General features: G+C 57.7%; 1 protein-coding gene across 1 annotated transcript; it reads left to right on the top strand.

Moving 5' to 3' along the window:
• Positions 1-2785: 2785 nt before the first annotated feature.
• On the top strand, positions 2786-13849 carry OSGIN1 (oxidative stress induced growth inhibitor 1). The gene is made up of 6 exons (XM_027513929.1): positions 2786-2982; positions 6746-6850; positions 8134-8270; positions 9188-9379; positions 9600-9691; positions 12537-13849. The coding sequence occupies exons 1-6, from the start codon at positions 2787-2789 to the stop codon at positions 13483-13485; spliced, it is 1671 nt and encodes a 556-aa protein (XP_027369730.1). The 5' UTR covers position 2786; the 3' UTR covers positions 13486-13849.
• Positions 13850-13974: the final 125 nt, after the last annotated feature.

Here is a 13974-nt window from a genome sequence, read left to right as displayed (position 1 = left end):
GCAGCTCAACACATTTTATTTCTGATCATCTGCTGTCAGGTAAACAGGCGCCAGGGAAGAAAGTCCATCTCCCACACACAGTTCTCCCACATCAGCAAATCCTCAAATTCCAGAAAATTCCAGGGCCAGCGTGGGCGGCGGGGCAGCTTGGGGGTGAAGGACCTGCCAGGCCCAGAGATGGGGGTCCCCGGAGCCCACCTCCTTCCCAGGCACCCCTCTGGGTTCTGAGCCTCAGGGTCCTTTCTCCCGGCTCCACCAGGCCCTGGGTGGGAATCTCTGAGCCTGGAGTGTCTCTGTCTGCCTCAGTTTACACACCCAAAACCACCGGGGGGGTTGCAGACCAGGGCCCTGGGGTGGGGAAGTGGAGACAGCTGGGGGATGGGGGGGAGGTGTGATTCGCCGTCACAGCTCCAGTGTGACAGCCCTGGACTAGAACCTGGGGTGTGTGGGGTGCACCTCAGGGTGTCAGGGAGTTTTGGTAACAAGGCCCCCTGGAACAGAGGCCCAGAGAGGTAGGCCACCGGCCCAAGGTCACACAGCATGTGTGCAGCAGAGCTAGGGGCCAGCCAGGGGGCAGCGGATTCCCGCCTGCATGTTCTGTCCCGCTGTGCCACACGGCACCAAGCGTCCCTGCCGCCGATGACCCCAGGGGAAGACTCTGAGTGCCACTTCTCCTGGGTAAAGGGAGGCCCCGAGGGCGCCCTGCCTCCCGCAGGCTCACCCAGCCCGTAAGGCTGAGCCGTAAACTAGCTTCCACCCACCACATCGCACGCTGGGTGCAGCCCTGCCTGGACCAGTCACGTGGTTCGTGGGTCCCGGTGCCCCGGGGTCTCCTCACCCCAGCTCCTCACACTACCCCTCAAACCCTCCGGCCCCTCCTTATGAGGCACCCCTCTCTGCCTCTCCCATCCCCTAGGAGCCCCATGGTCAGCCCTGGTTCCCGCCCTCCCAGTCTCCCTCTGCATATTCCATGCTGTGCTTGCTCCAGGGCAGGGCCCTGGTCCTCTGTGACCACCAGGGCCAGGATTAGGACACAGACATCACCTCGGGCACAAAATGCAAGAGGCAACAAAGCATTCTGTCACCAAGGCACTTAGTGCGTTCATGCAACATCTTTATCTCTTTACTGTTTACATTTTGGCCATGCCTTTCGGCATGTGGGATCTTTGTTCCCTGACCAGGGATCGAACCCATATCCCCTGCAGTGAAAGTGCAGTCTTAACAAGTGGACGGGCAGGGAAGTCCTCATACAATGTTTGTGTTTTTTAAACATTAGTATTTGTTTGTTTGTTTCTGGTTGCGCCGGGTCTTCGTTGCTGCTTGTGGGTCTTCTCTCGTTGCATCGAGCGGGAGCTGACTCTTCATTGCAGCGCGCGGGTTTCTCACGGCTGTGGCTTCTCTTGTTGCAGAGCACAGGCTCTAGGGCACGCAGGCTCAGGAGTTGTGGTGCACGGGCTTAGTTGCAGCACGTGGGATCTTCCCAGACCAGGGATCGAACCCGTGTCCCCTGCATTGGCAGGTAGATTCTTAACCACCGAAGTCCCACAATATTTTTAAAAATCAAGAATATAAAAAACACCAAAATCCAGGATGAACAAAATATCAAAGTGTTAAATAAAGACAGCATCAGCATTCTGATTTTTGCAGCAGTTTCTGGTACCACTCAGCATGTCATGGTTAGAGATACTGCCTTTGTCTGAAGTTTTAAAACTTTTGTTTATCTTGGGTTTCGGACATTAATTTTTTTAATCTTTTTTTTTCCTTTGGTTGCACCATGAAGCATGAGAGTTCTTAGTTCCCTGACCAGGATCAAACCTGTGCCCCTGCATTGGGAGCACAGTCTTAACCACTGGACCGCCAGGGAAGTACCATTTGGGCATTAATTTCGATTTTTTTTAATTGCATCAAAATACTCTTTTCTTGATCACTGAGTATTTTGGGGCATCCCCTTAAATTTTTACACAAGGTGAGGACCTCCTTGCTTCACCCTGGTCCCAGCGGTAGTGGGGCAAAACATACCCCCGGTCCCCCTCACAGGGCAGGGCTGGCAGGAAAGTCTCCAGGTAAGAGAGGTGACAATCCCATGAAAAATGAAATAACAGCTAATAGGCATTGAGTCTATAGGCCAAGCACTGTCCTCACTTCCTCCCGACCTTCCTTCCCTGAGCTCCCTTACTGCGCTGAGAACCCTTCCAGACGTCGGGTATAGCAGACGTAGAGATGCTTCCCGCACCATACAGAACCCACATCCCGGTTTGGGGAGAGACGATAATATAATAAAATCCATAAGAATCAGCAGAACGTGAGGTGTGCAATGCTACCGGCTAAAGACGGGGGCGGGGGGAGCGGGGAATGAAGAAAAGGAGCTCTGAACCTTGTTTTAGGCACAGTCACCGAAACAGCACGATCGCCCAGGAAGGAGAGGTGCCACATGGCGCAGACGAGGGAACTGAGACAGCCCGCCCAGGAGAGGGCAGGGCGGGGCTCCCAGCCTGGGGCCGAGGCAGGAGTGGGCGTGGGGTGGAGAAGCAAGGAGACCCCCAGCAGAACCGGGACTTTCTCCACTCGAAGCGACCGCCTTGATGGTACGTTGGGCGGGACTGTCTCCGCCTCCCTAAAAGGCGAAAGGCCAGGTTGGCTCAGCCTGGCCGGTGTCCGCCCCGCCTCCTCGCCATGGACCACCCCGGGGTGGGCCCTCTAAGGCCGTCCCCTGGGGCTGGCAACGTGACCGCTCGCCCTCAAGTGTGCAAGTTCATTCATCCAGGGGCCCCTGCTGACTCACGCTTATGAAAGTGATTTTCCTGGCCCCGCCCTCCGCCCGCCTCTTCCCAGCCCCTGAAATACCCGGGCTTCCCGGCCTCTCGCACCCTCTTGGATCCCCACGGGGTAATGTGCGTCCCGCTCCCTCGGCCGGCTCCCTGACCCCCGGTTCTCCGAGAGGCCTGACCGCGCTCCCCAGTGTCCTCGACCCAGGACGGTCAGGTGAGTGACCCGGGCAAGGTTTGGGGGAGGTGGGAGAAGGTAGCCCGACTCGAGCAGGGCCCTGGAGCCAGGCGGGCCACCCTGGCTCCCCACAACCAGCATGACCCCCTCCAACCCCCGAGATCCTCCCCCACCCCTCCTGGCCATGCCCATCTCCAGGTGCCTGGCACCCTCAGCCGACAGCTGCCCTGCCGGCTGGCTTGCTGGGAGTTCACCTCAGCCCACGTGATGCTACTCCAGGCAGGAAAGAGAGGTGCGGCCAGCCCAGGCCGGCTGCCCGCCACCCCGAGGCCACTGGGTCCCGGGGGCAGGCTGGGTGCTTCCCTCCGTCTCCGCCTCTCCTGCTCTCATGGGACCGAGCCCCAGGGTCGAGGGGGACTTGGCTTCTCACAGGAGGGTTGGGGGTGCCGAGAATGAGCGGTGGGGTTTCAGAGGGTCTGGAGAGCTCTTGGGGCTCCAGATGAGGGAGGCTCTGAGACCACTGGTGTCATGGGGTGGGCGTGGAGGCCAAGGGCTCACCCTGGTGACTGGCAGGTGGCACTTGGGCTGACGGAGCACCTCCCCATCCTCCCCTGCCCTGGCCTCATGGCACTTTCTCGGGGGCACTGTTGTGCCATCTTCCTCAGAGGGGACTCCGACAGTTGTCACAGGGCAGGGTTTGGGGTGTGGTCTCCGACATTCCTGGAAAAGACACCTCCCTCCTGACCCCAGTTTTTCCCTTTGGGCAATAGGGATAACAGAAAAAAAAAAAAAAAAACCTTGGGGTGGGGTAGGAGGGTTGTCATTAAAGTGAAATGAGCAAAAATACCACAGGTGCTCAGTAAATGTAGCCATACAGTTGTCCTAAGCCTTAGAGCAGTGTAAGCTTCAATAACCCTAGAAATTGCAATGTTCCAAACTCTACGCTCCACACCCAGGAAGGTGCGATTATTCCCATTTCTTTTACGCTTCATTTCTCCTGTGAACTCAAAGGCCTTTTTAATGTCAACATTTGCCATCTTCAACCAGAGGGACACTGGAAACTGACCTTCCCAGCTCCCCAAAACTAAACAGCATGTGAGAAATAGGAAGTTACACTTTCAAATGGAAAGTTGGCAGTGTGCGCTCTTCCAAGGAGGTTTCGAGAGCTCCAAGTCTCGGGACTTGGGCCCTGTGTGTATTGCAGCGCAGGAAGCAACCGTCAGGTCAGCCTCTGGGTGGTGACCTCACGCGTGTGGCATCCAGAAGTTTCTGGCGTAAGCACTGGACGTGGGGTCCAAAAGCCCTGGTGGGGAATGGGGCCTTCTTACTCCTGGGAGCGTGAAGACGGGGCAGTCTGTAGTGGTTCCTCGTCTGTAAATGGGGGCTCCTGCAAACACCCCTCTTATTGGCGCTGGGAGGATTCACGGGGACAGGGCAGAAAAGGACTTGGCCCGGCGTGGGCGCTCCGTGGGCACCCAGTGTGGCAGGCTGTGGGGCGTCTAGGGACCAAACTCTCGATTCATTGCCCACTGGCTCTGTGACCTCGGGGGCGTGGCCTCACTGCCCTGAGCCTCAGTTTGCTCATCTGTAGAGTGGGTTCCCTGAGGATGAAAGGTGCCGATGCCGAAAGGAGCTTGTGACGGGGTCCTGTCGCCACTGTTCCTGGGGACAGTGAGGACATCAGCGTGGCGCCCCGGGGCTGTGTGAAGGGAGTGTTCTAGGAGCCTCAGCCCCTACCCCAGGGCCACTGGCACACCCAGCCGCTGGCCAGTGAGCCGCTGTCCCCTCCCAGCTGGAGCACCGGGACAGAGCTGCACTCAGCCTGGAGGGGCCTCCATCACACGCTGTCACGCCCCATCACGCCCCGTCACACCGCCTCGGGGGGCACGAGAAGGCCCTCGCACAGGGCAGCCCGGGCTCAAAACCGGTTTAGCCTGCACCCCTTGTGGCAAATTCCCCGCAAGCCATCCAGGACGGTGAGACACTTGCTGGGCCTCGGCTTCCCCATCTGTAATATGGGCGCGGTCATGAGAGTACTTCTAACAACCCGGTTAAATATGGGTTACGTTGGCGAATGTGCGTCAAGTGTTCAGGGCATGCTCAGCCCGCAGAAGTTCAGAAATGTTGGTGGTTCTCTGTGGCCGTGGTGTCACCCCAGAGCGGACAGCGGGGTCCCTGCAGGGAACCAGGTGTGGAGCAGGCCAAGGGGTCCCTGATGGGGGACACAGCTCACAGCCCAGGCCCCACTGAGGCGGTTCTCAGGAGACCAGAGGGCACATCCCCCTGGGACACCCGAGGTGCCCTGCTGCCTCCGAGCCCCCCTGTCCTCACCTACCAGCCGGAGATGATGGCGCCCGCCTCTCCGGGTGCCTGCAGGGCCCAGATGCTGTGGCTTAGCTGCAAGCTCCTCTCCTCGCAAACTGTAAAGTGCTGTGGGCGGGCCCGTTGCCAGCGCCGTGGGAGCGACACCCAGGTCCTCCAGCCAGCCCCTCTGCTGTCCCCCCACTGCCCAGTGGGGGGCGCTGTCACTCTCAGCACATCAGAGGTCACACGCCGGCCTCGGTCATGCTCCCTCAGCCCGTTCAAGATTTGCAAAAAACATGAATCAGTTGCCCATTCTTCCAAATCAGGGAATTCACATAAAAATCCAGATTGAAGCTTTTTTCCTGAAAGAATTCTGAAGGCGGGTGATGCCAGGCTCCCATCCCTGGCTGCTCGGGGCGGTCTGGGCCCTGTGCCACTGACTCACCCTTTCACTTGCTATGAGCCAGATCTCATAGCAAGGTCTTGGCCTCCCTGGAGACAGGCCGAGAGGCCTGTGCGGGGTGTTCAGGCAAAGCTGCACTGGGGGGACGTGGAGAAGGTGGGTCTGGACTCGCCTGGAGAGACCTGCAGCTCCAAGTTCTGGGGTTGGATCCATCGGAGTGATTTGGGCTTGTGGCCAGCAGAGGGTGCTGGTGCTCCAGAAACGGGCAGTTTTAAAGGCATTTGTCCTAACCTAGAGGCTTCGGCTTCCTGTCTCTGTATGTCCACCTGTTCTAGCCCAGCCCCTGAGCCCTGGGCTCTTCCCAATGGCCCATTTTCTCCAGGTCGGTACTCCAAGTACATCACCTCCCTGTGTCCCCCTACCCCCCAACAAACCTATGAGGTAGAGACTATGATTACTCCCATTATACAGATGAAGAAACCGAGAGCCAGAGAGATCCAGGAATGGGCCCATTGTCATCAATTCAGAAGTGCCTCTCCAGGGCCAGGTCCACTGAAGACCTGAAGGCTGGCCTGTGAGGTGGGGGTGTGGCTGTCACAGGTGTGCTGGGCAGGGCTTGCTTCAAGAAAGAGCCAACTCATTGGAAAAGACCCTGGTGCTGGGAAAGATTGAAGGCAGGAGGAGAAGGGGGCAACAGAGGATGAGATGGTTGGATGGCATCACAAGTAATGGACATGAATTTGAGTGAACTCCAGGAGATGGTGAAGGACAGGGAGGCCTGGCGTGCTACAGTCCATGGGGTCACAAGAGTCAGACAAGTCAGACTTGGCGACGAAACAACAGCAACTGTTACCATCCGTAATGAGATGGGAGTGTGGAGTGAGGCTCAGAGAGCAGGAGACCACCAGGCTGGGGAGGGAGCCTTGCATTATTGGGCCTGTTTAGGAGGTAGCAGGTGTGAGAGGAGCGTCATCGTAAGACTCAGGGAGGGCCCTGGACTTGACCCTGAGGCCAACGGGAGGCCACCCTGCAGCTGGGAAGTGACCACCTGACTCCCAGGCTCAGCGAGCGGCCCCTCTTCCCCTGTGCCCCCAGGTCGGCTGCCAGCCCCACATCCCCCTCCAGCCACAGGCATGAGCAACCGGAGGAAGGACCACCTTGGTGCCAGCAGCTCAGAGCCCCTCCCGGTCATCATCATTGGTGAGTGCTGCTCAAGGCAGGGAGGTTGGGTGGGTCGGAGGTCAGGAGCGTTCACTCAGCGCTCTGCTCAGCAGTTTCTAAAACATCATTCCAAACGGTCCTTCCAGGAACCCGCAAGGCAGGAGCAGAACGACCTGGAGAGGTTGCCCGGCGGGGTGGGGGCCGGGGGGGATGGTGGGCTGCTGGTGATAAGTGGGCAACTGGCCTGTGTTCCCCTGCGCTGGGTGCCTGAGTGAGAAGACACAGCAGCTGCATATGGTCCTGTCCTCAGGTCTGCAGAAAGGGGGAACAGAGGCCCCCGCCCTCCAGGCCAGCATCAGGTTGAACCACGTGAAATGGCCATTTTTGTAAGTTCAGGACAGTTGAGCACCAGCGATTTCACATGGTTCATCCTAACCGTTGTCTCCATAAGTGGGACTCAGCACAGCACAAGATAAGAGGACATATAAGAAGTGATGTCGCAAGGTTAATTGCCCGAGAAGGGCCACTAGTGAGTCCTGGGGTTCATCAGGTCCGGGGGCAGGCGGCCCCACCACGGGTGGCTTTAGCGCCCGTCCTGAGCGCCCCTGCCCCCGAGCTCACCCTGTCAGCACACCGTCTTATGTGCTGCAATGTTCTCCACATCCCTCGAACCCACCGCACGGTCGGTCCTGGAGGACTGGGCTTGTCCTTGGTGTTCTCAGGGTCTCATTCTCGCTGCTCTATGACCACAGGCAAGTTACTCAGCCTCTCTGCTCCAGCATCCTCACGTAGCAAAGGAGCAAAAGTAGCGTGCACCTGGCTCGGGGGGTAATGCACGGGCTTCCGGGCTACGGAGAGGCTTGTTACAGCAGCAGTAGCTTTATTATTTTGCTGCTAAAATCAGTGGGGACTTCCCTGGAATGGTTCAGACTTTGCCTTCCAAGGCAGGGAGGGCAGGTTTGATCCCCAGTCGGGGAGCTAAGATCCCATATGCCTTGAGGCCAAAAAACCAAAACATCAAACAGTATTATTTTTAAAAATTCAATAAAGACTTTAAAAATGGTCCACATAGAAAAAAAAAATTTTTTTAAATCACTTAACAGAAAGCTTGACACATAGTAAGCACTCAGTAAACATCAGTGGTTATTTCCACAGCTTTCTCTAGTTGTTAAAGTGGTGCAGCACTAATATATGCTTTATTTTTATGTTTATGAGTAAAGAGCAAATCAGGGGATGACACAGATCAAAACCAAAGCTCTCGGTGGTGGTGGAGGTCTTAGGGCTCCAACGCTCTGCCCTCTGACCGTGCCCTCTCTCCCCAGGCAATGGTCCCTCGGGCATCTGCCTGTCCTACCTGCTCTCAGGCTACACCCCCTACGTGAGGCCGGATGCCATCCACCCGCACCCCCTGCTGCAGAGGAAGCTCTCAGAGGCGCCGGGGGTCTCCATCATGGACCAGGTGGGCTTGAGCTCTGGGCGGAGAGGGAACACCCCCACTGCAGGGAAACTCTCCCAGGTAAAAATCAAAAAGCATTTGTGGGAATTCCTCACCAGTCCAGCGGTTAGGACTTGGTGCTTTCACTGCCAGGCTCAGAGTTCCATCCCTGGACAGGGAACTAGGATCCCACAAGCCATGTGGCACAGCCAAGAAACAAAAGGATGTGTTTGTGAGACACGGGAGGCCACAAAACCGGGAAAAAGGGGTGGCAGCTTTCTTTAAGATGTCAGCTTGTCTCACCTCCCCTAGTCCAGCGATTCTAAACTCAGGACAGTTTTGCTCTCCTGGGGACACTTGGCCACCTAGAGACAGTTTCAGTTGTCACGCCCAGAATGGTGACACCACTGGCTTAGAGGGTCGAGGCCAGGGATGCCAGAACATCCCACAACACACAGGACGAGCCCCCCAGCCCCGGAGCCAGGAGTGCCAAAGCTGAGGACCCCAGTCCTGGATACTGCAGACCTACTAGCCCCTGCTTAGGAGGGCCGCCCAGTCCCCCCTCCACACCCCTCGCCTCCCAGGAGGTCACTCAGTGTCCGCTGCCCTTCAGGCAATGTCCATCAAGCTGGTCCCCTCCACCCCAGAGCTGGAGGGTGAGGAAGTAAGCCATGTGGGGTCTAGATAGGGATTTCCCAGAATTCCTCAGTACAATGCAGAGAAAAAGGTTTGTGCTCCAGTACAGTTGAGAGATGCTGGGTTTGGCAAATCTAAATGGGTAAATGCCGCCACAGGACTTGTCAGAGCCTTTAGTGTGCTGCCGTGTGTGATGACCTTCGGGGAGGCGGCGTTTCCCAAGCTCATCGACACCCCAATACAAGGGAGGGAAGGTGAGACCAGGCAGCCCTCTGACCTGCGGCCCCCCCGCCCCCCAACTCCAGGACCTAGACTACCTGTCTGAAGGCCTGGAGGGCCGGTGCCAAAGCCCCGTGGCCCTGCTCTTTGACGCCCTCCTGCGCCCAGACACGGACTTTGGGGGCAGCGTGGAGTCCGTCCTCACCTGGAGGCACCAGAAGGAGCGAGCGATCCCCCACCTGGTCCTGGGCCGGAACCCGCCTGGGGGCGCCTGGCATGTGAGTGGGGCCCGGATGGGGTGCGGGGACTTGTGCCAAACCTCCCTAACGCAGGTCAGGACTCTTGCACTTCCCACCTTTCCCTATTCGCCCCCACTGCCCCCTCCTCCCTCCCCTTCCCCCCGCAACCAGCCCCAGCAGCTGAGGCCTCCCCTGCTCTCCAGCCTTGGGGGGGCTGGGGGCCAGAAGAGAACTGGACTTTGCTCTCCTTCACTCCTAGTCCATTGAAGGCTCCATGGTGACCCTGAGCCAAGGCGAGTGGATGGGGCTCCCCGACCTGCAGGTCAAGGACTGGATGTGCAAGAAGCGCAGGTAAGGCCACCCTGGAAAGCCAAGGTGGGCAGGGAAGACCCGAGCCCACCCCCGACACTGAACTGGCAGCTAGAGGTCAAGGGGCTTCAGGGGCTCATCGAGCCTGCTCTCGAGGGGGGACGCTGTGGTCAACGCTGCAGCTGGGCTGGGGAAAGGACTTGCCCAGGGCCGCACAGGCAGTGAGCAGCAGAGCTGGGCTCCCCAGGACCCCCCGTCCGGTTCTCCTGCCTCACAATCTCGACTGGGCCTCCCTGTGGCATCCCAGGCTCTAAGGAGGGGTGACCACTGGCCCCTGCCCCCCACATCCTGCCTCAGAGCCTCTGGCCCAGGCTCCCCAGTCCTCTGGCCTCCCACAGCCCCTCCCGATATTCTGAGCCTGGCCTGCAACCGTCTCTTTTTCTGGGTCATCTAATCCATCGGATGCACTTTTTTTTTTAATTGATTTTGCATTAGAAACAAAACTACAGTACAGGAAATTGAAAACTGAGAAAAGAAAGACAGCTGACTCCTAACCCCACACTCCTCCCCAGCACTGCCGCACCTCGGAGGGTTCTCTTCCCATCCCACTTCCTGCTCCATAATGACCATGCTGCACACTTCTCACCACCCCCGAGAGACAGCTGAATCACAACAGATGCCAGCCCCTGCTCATCCCAGGGCACGAGGCGTAAAGTTGCCCAGTGCTCAGGGTGGCATCTGCCCTTGATGTTTTCTCCACCCTCGGGGCCTGTTGTTGTTCGGTCTCACAGTCATGTCTCTTTGTGACCCCATGGACTGCAGCACACCAAGCTCTTCTGTCCTCCACTATCTCCCGGAGCTTGCTCAAACTCACGTCCATTGAGTCAGTGATGCCATCCAACCACCTCATCCTCTGTCATCCCCTTCTCCTCCCACCTTCAATCTTTCCCAGCATCAGGGTCTTTTCCAAGGAGTCAGTTCTTTGCATCAGGTGGCCAAAGTATTGGAGCTTCAGCTTCAGTCCTTTTAATGAATATTCAGGACTGATTTCCTTAAGGATTGACTGGCTAGATCTCCTTGCTATCCAAGGGACTCTCAAGAGTCTTCTCCAGCACCAGTTTGAAGGCATCAATTCTTCAGTGCTCAGCCACCCAGTAGGCAGCTGACCTACTGGAAACCTCACTTGACCTCCTAGGAAACTCTGTTTCCATCCCTCCAGAGTTCATGGTCTGTCCTTTTGTCACAAAGACTTTTGCCCCAGCAAATGTGGTAGAAAGACATCCAGGCTGGTGTAGTGATGTGTTAACAGATAGACAGGAATGTAAATTTCACAGTAGATGCACCCTTTTCTGCTCTACTCTTAAAATGTAACGTTATATCATAAGATCTCACATGGTGATTACACAGTGATTGCAGCCACCCTGCTACACGGCCATTCCTGAGAGGGCGGGCAGCTCCACTCATTCCTACATCCCGGGCCTTGTGCTTAGATGTCAGAGCCAAAAGCCACACCAGATGCACCCCCTGCCCTCATGGTGCTCCCGAGGCTCCTAAACCACTCCCCAGTCACAGAGCTTTCATTCTTTCCAATGTGCCATTATTAGAAGGAACCTTGGATGCAACATCGTCTTAGGACAGCCCTTTAAAACACTTTTTACTAAAACAGAGGAGCCGAAATGACCAACCCACAGCCGTGAATTCCAGAGTTCCAGTTTCAGGAGCAGATTAACGAGTTGTGTCGGCTGGAGTGGCCTTCAGGGATATCTGAGCTCACCTACAATTTTGCGTCCTTACTGATGGGCTGTATTGACGATATGTCACAAAAGATCCCCTTTGAGTTAATCTGTAACAAGTGTCCACAAGTCAGGGAAGGGAACTCACTGAAGGTCACCTGGGGAGCTACAGGGAGGAGCTGAGATAGCATCAACAATGTCTATGCCTCACCCACCCGCAACAGGCCTGGAAAAGGTGGTAATAACAGCAAGAGTGATAATAACAACAATAGTAACAGTAACATAGTAACAGTAATAACAGCCATGGCTGTGTGTTGGGACTGTGTTAAGTGCTCTATGTGGGTTATTATTTAACCAAGTTCTTTACTGAAGTATAAGCACATATAGAAAGCACGCAATTCACATGCCTACTGCTACTGCTAAGTCGCTTCAGTCGTGTCCGACTCTGTGCGACCCCATAGACGGCAGCCCACCAGGCTCCCCCGTCCCTAGGATTCTCCAGGCAAGAACACTGGAGTGGGTTGCCATTCACTTTCACATGCCTACAGGTGGATGTAACTTCTTAAGGTGGATACACGTACGTTTCAGTCACCCAGACTCAAAAATCAGACCCCTTCTCCCCAGAAGCCCCCCTCAGGCCCTTCCCAATCACCCCCTTCCTAAGAGGCCACCCCTCTCTGGATGTCTAACTCCACAGATGAGCTTTATCTATTTGTGAACTTTATAAAAACAGAATCCTACCCCCATGCACATAGAATATTAGTCAGTCATTGGAGGAAACAGTCGTGGCCGACCCCGCGTCACTCACAGCCTGCCAGGTTCTAGTCTAAACCCTTCACTCCTGTCATCTGAGCCTCTCAATGACAACAGGGAACAAGTGCTATCACCGTGGTCATTTTGCAAACGAGGGACTGAGGCAGGGGGTTCCCACAGAACCCAGGCCCTCTGACACCAGGGGCCACACTCCAAACCCCACCCTCATTAGCTCCATTGTACAGAAAAGAGAGGTTTTTACAGCTCCAAGGGGGTGAACCCCTTGAGCAAGTCCTACGCGTAGGGGTGGTGCAGCCACCCTCCAGGGTCTGGCCCCAGCCTGTCCGCCCGGCCCTAGTCCACTGTCTGACACTCACGCCCCCTTGTCCCTCCTCCCCCAGAGGTCTTCGCAACAGCCGGGCCACGGCCGGCGACATCGCCCACTACTACAGGGACTACGTGATCAGGAAGGGGCTGAGCCACAACTTCGTGTCCAGCGCCACGGTCACGGCCGTGGAGTGGGGGACACCCGAGCCCAGCAGCCCTGGGGCCCGGGACCCCAGCCCGCTCTTCCAGGTGAGCGGCTTCGTGACCGCCGAGGACCAGAGCCAGCAGTCCTTCTCCCTGCGTGCCCACAACGTGGTCCTGGCCACAGGCACGTCCGACAGCCCGGCCCGCCTGGGCATCCCCGGGGAGGCCCTGCCCTTCGTCCACCATGACCTGTCGGCCCTGGAGGCGGCCACGCAGGCAGGCACGGTGTCCCCGTCCTCGGACCCCGTCCTCATCATCGGGGCGGGGCTGTCGGCCGCAGACGCGGTCCTCTACGCCCGCCACTACAGCGTCCCTGTGATCCACGCCTTCCGCCGGCCCGTGGATGACCCCGGCCTGGTGTTCAACCAGCTGCCCAAGATGCTGTACCCCGAGTACCACAAGGTTCACCAGATGATGCGCGAGCAGTCCATCCTGTCGCCCAGCCCCTACGAGGGCTACCGCAGTCTCCCCGAGCACCAGCTGCTGCTCCTCAAGGAGGACCGCCAGGCCGTGTTCCGAGACCCCCAGGGCCTCCAGAAGGTCTTCGGCGTGGCCCTGGTGCTGGTGCTCATCGGCTCCCACCCTGACCTGTCCTTCCTCCCGGGGGCGGGCACCGACCTTGCCGTGGACCCCGACCAGCCACTGAGCGCCAAGAGGAACCCCATTGAGGTGGACCCCTTCACCTACCAGACTATCCACCAGGAGGGCCTGTACGCCATGGGGCCACTGGCCGGGGACAACTTTGTGCGCTTCGTACAGGGCGGGGCCCTGGCCGTGGCCAGCTCCCTGCTGCGCAAGGAGGCCAGGAAGCCACCCTAGCACCTGGCCCGGCAGCCTTACACCCAGGCCCTAAGAGGAGGGAGATCACCACAGCCCTGCCGGAAGCAGAGTCCATCCCAAGATGCCCCAGTGATGGAAGGGGGCCTCTCCTGCAGGAGACAGGAGCGGCCATGAGCCCACGCAACAGGCCTCTCAGATGCAGAGTGGGAAACCCAGACTGCCCGGACTCAGACCAGGGTGGAAACAGTAGCCACAGGACACGGTAGGCCCAGAGCTGTAACTGGGGGTGAAGCGGCCCGTGTGAGCCAGGATCACCAGGGCCCGCGGAGTGCCGAGCCAGGAGGACTTCCAGGCCCCGCTCTTTCCAGAATCAGGTCCCAAATAAAACCAGCACCTGCCTCCACTCCTGTGTCCGAGGACTCTCTGCTTGGGGAGAGCGCCAGGTGCCCAGGACCCTGCCCCTGGAGCTGGGCAGTCAGGGCAGGGGCAGAAGCACAGGGTCGTGTGGGAGAAGGTCCCGGGGCTGGG

This window comes from Bos indicus x Bos taurus, chromosome 18 (assembly GCF_003369695.1).
Source record: "Bos indicus x Bos taurus breed Angus x Brahman F1 hybrid chromosome 18, Bos_hybrid_MaternalHap_v2.0, whole genome shotgun sequence".
In the NCBI taxonomy this organism is placed as follows: domain Eukaryota; kingdom Metazoa; phylum Chordata; class Mammalia; order Artiodactyla; family Bovidae; genus Bos; species Bos indicus x Bos taurus.
The sequence above is the reverse complement of the archived record's forward strand: the minus strand, read 5'-3'. Positions and strand labels throughout refer to the sequence as shown.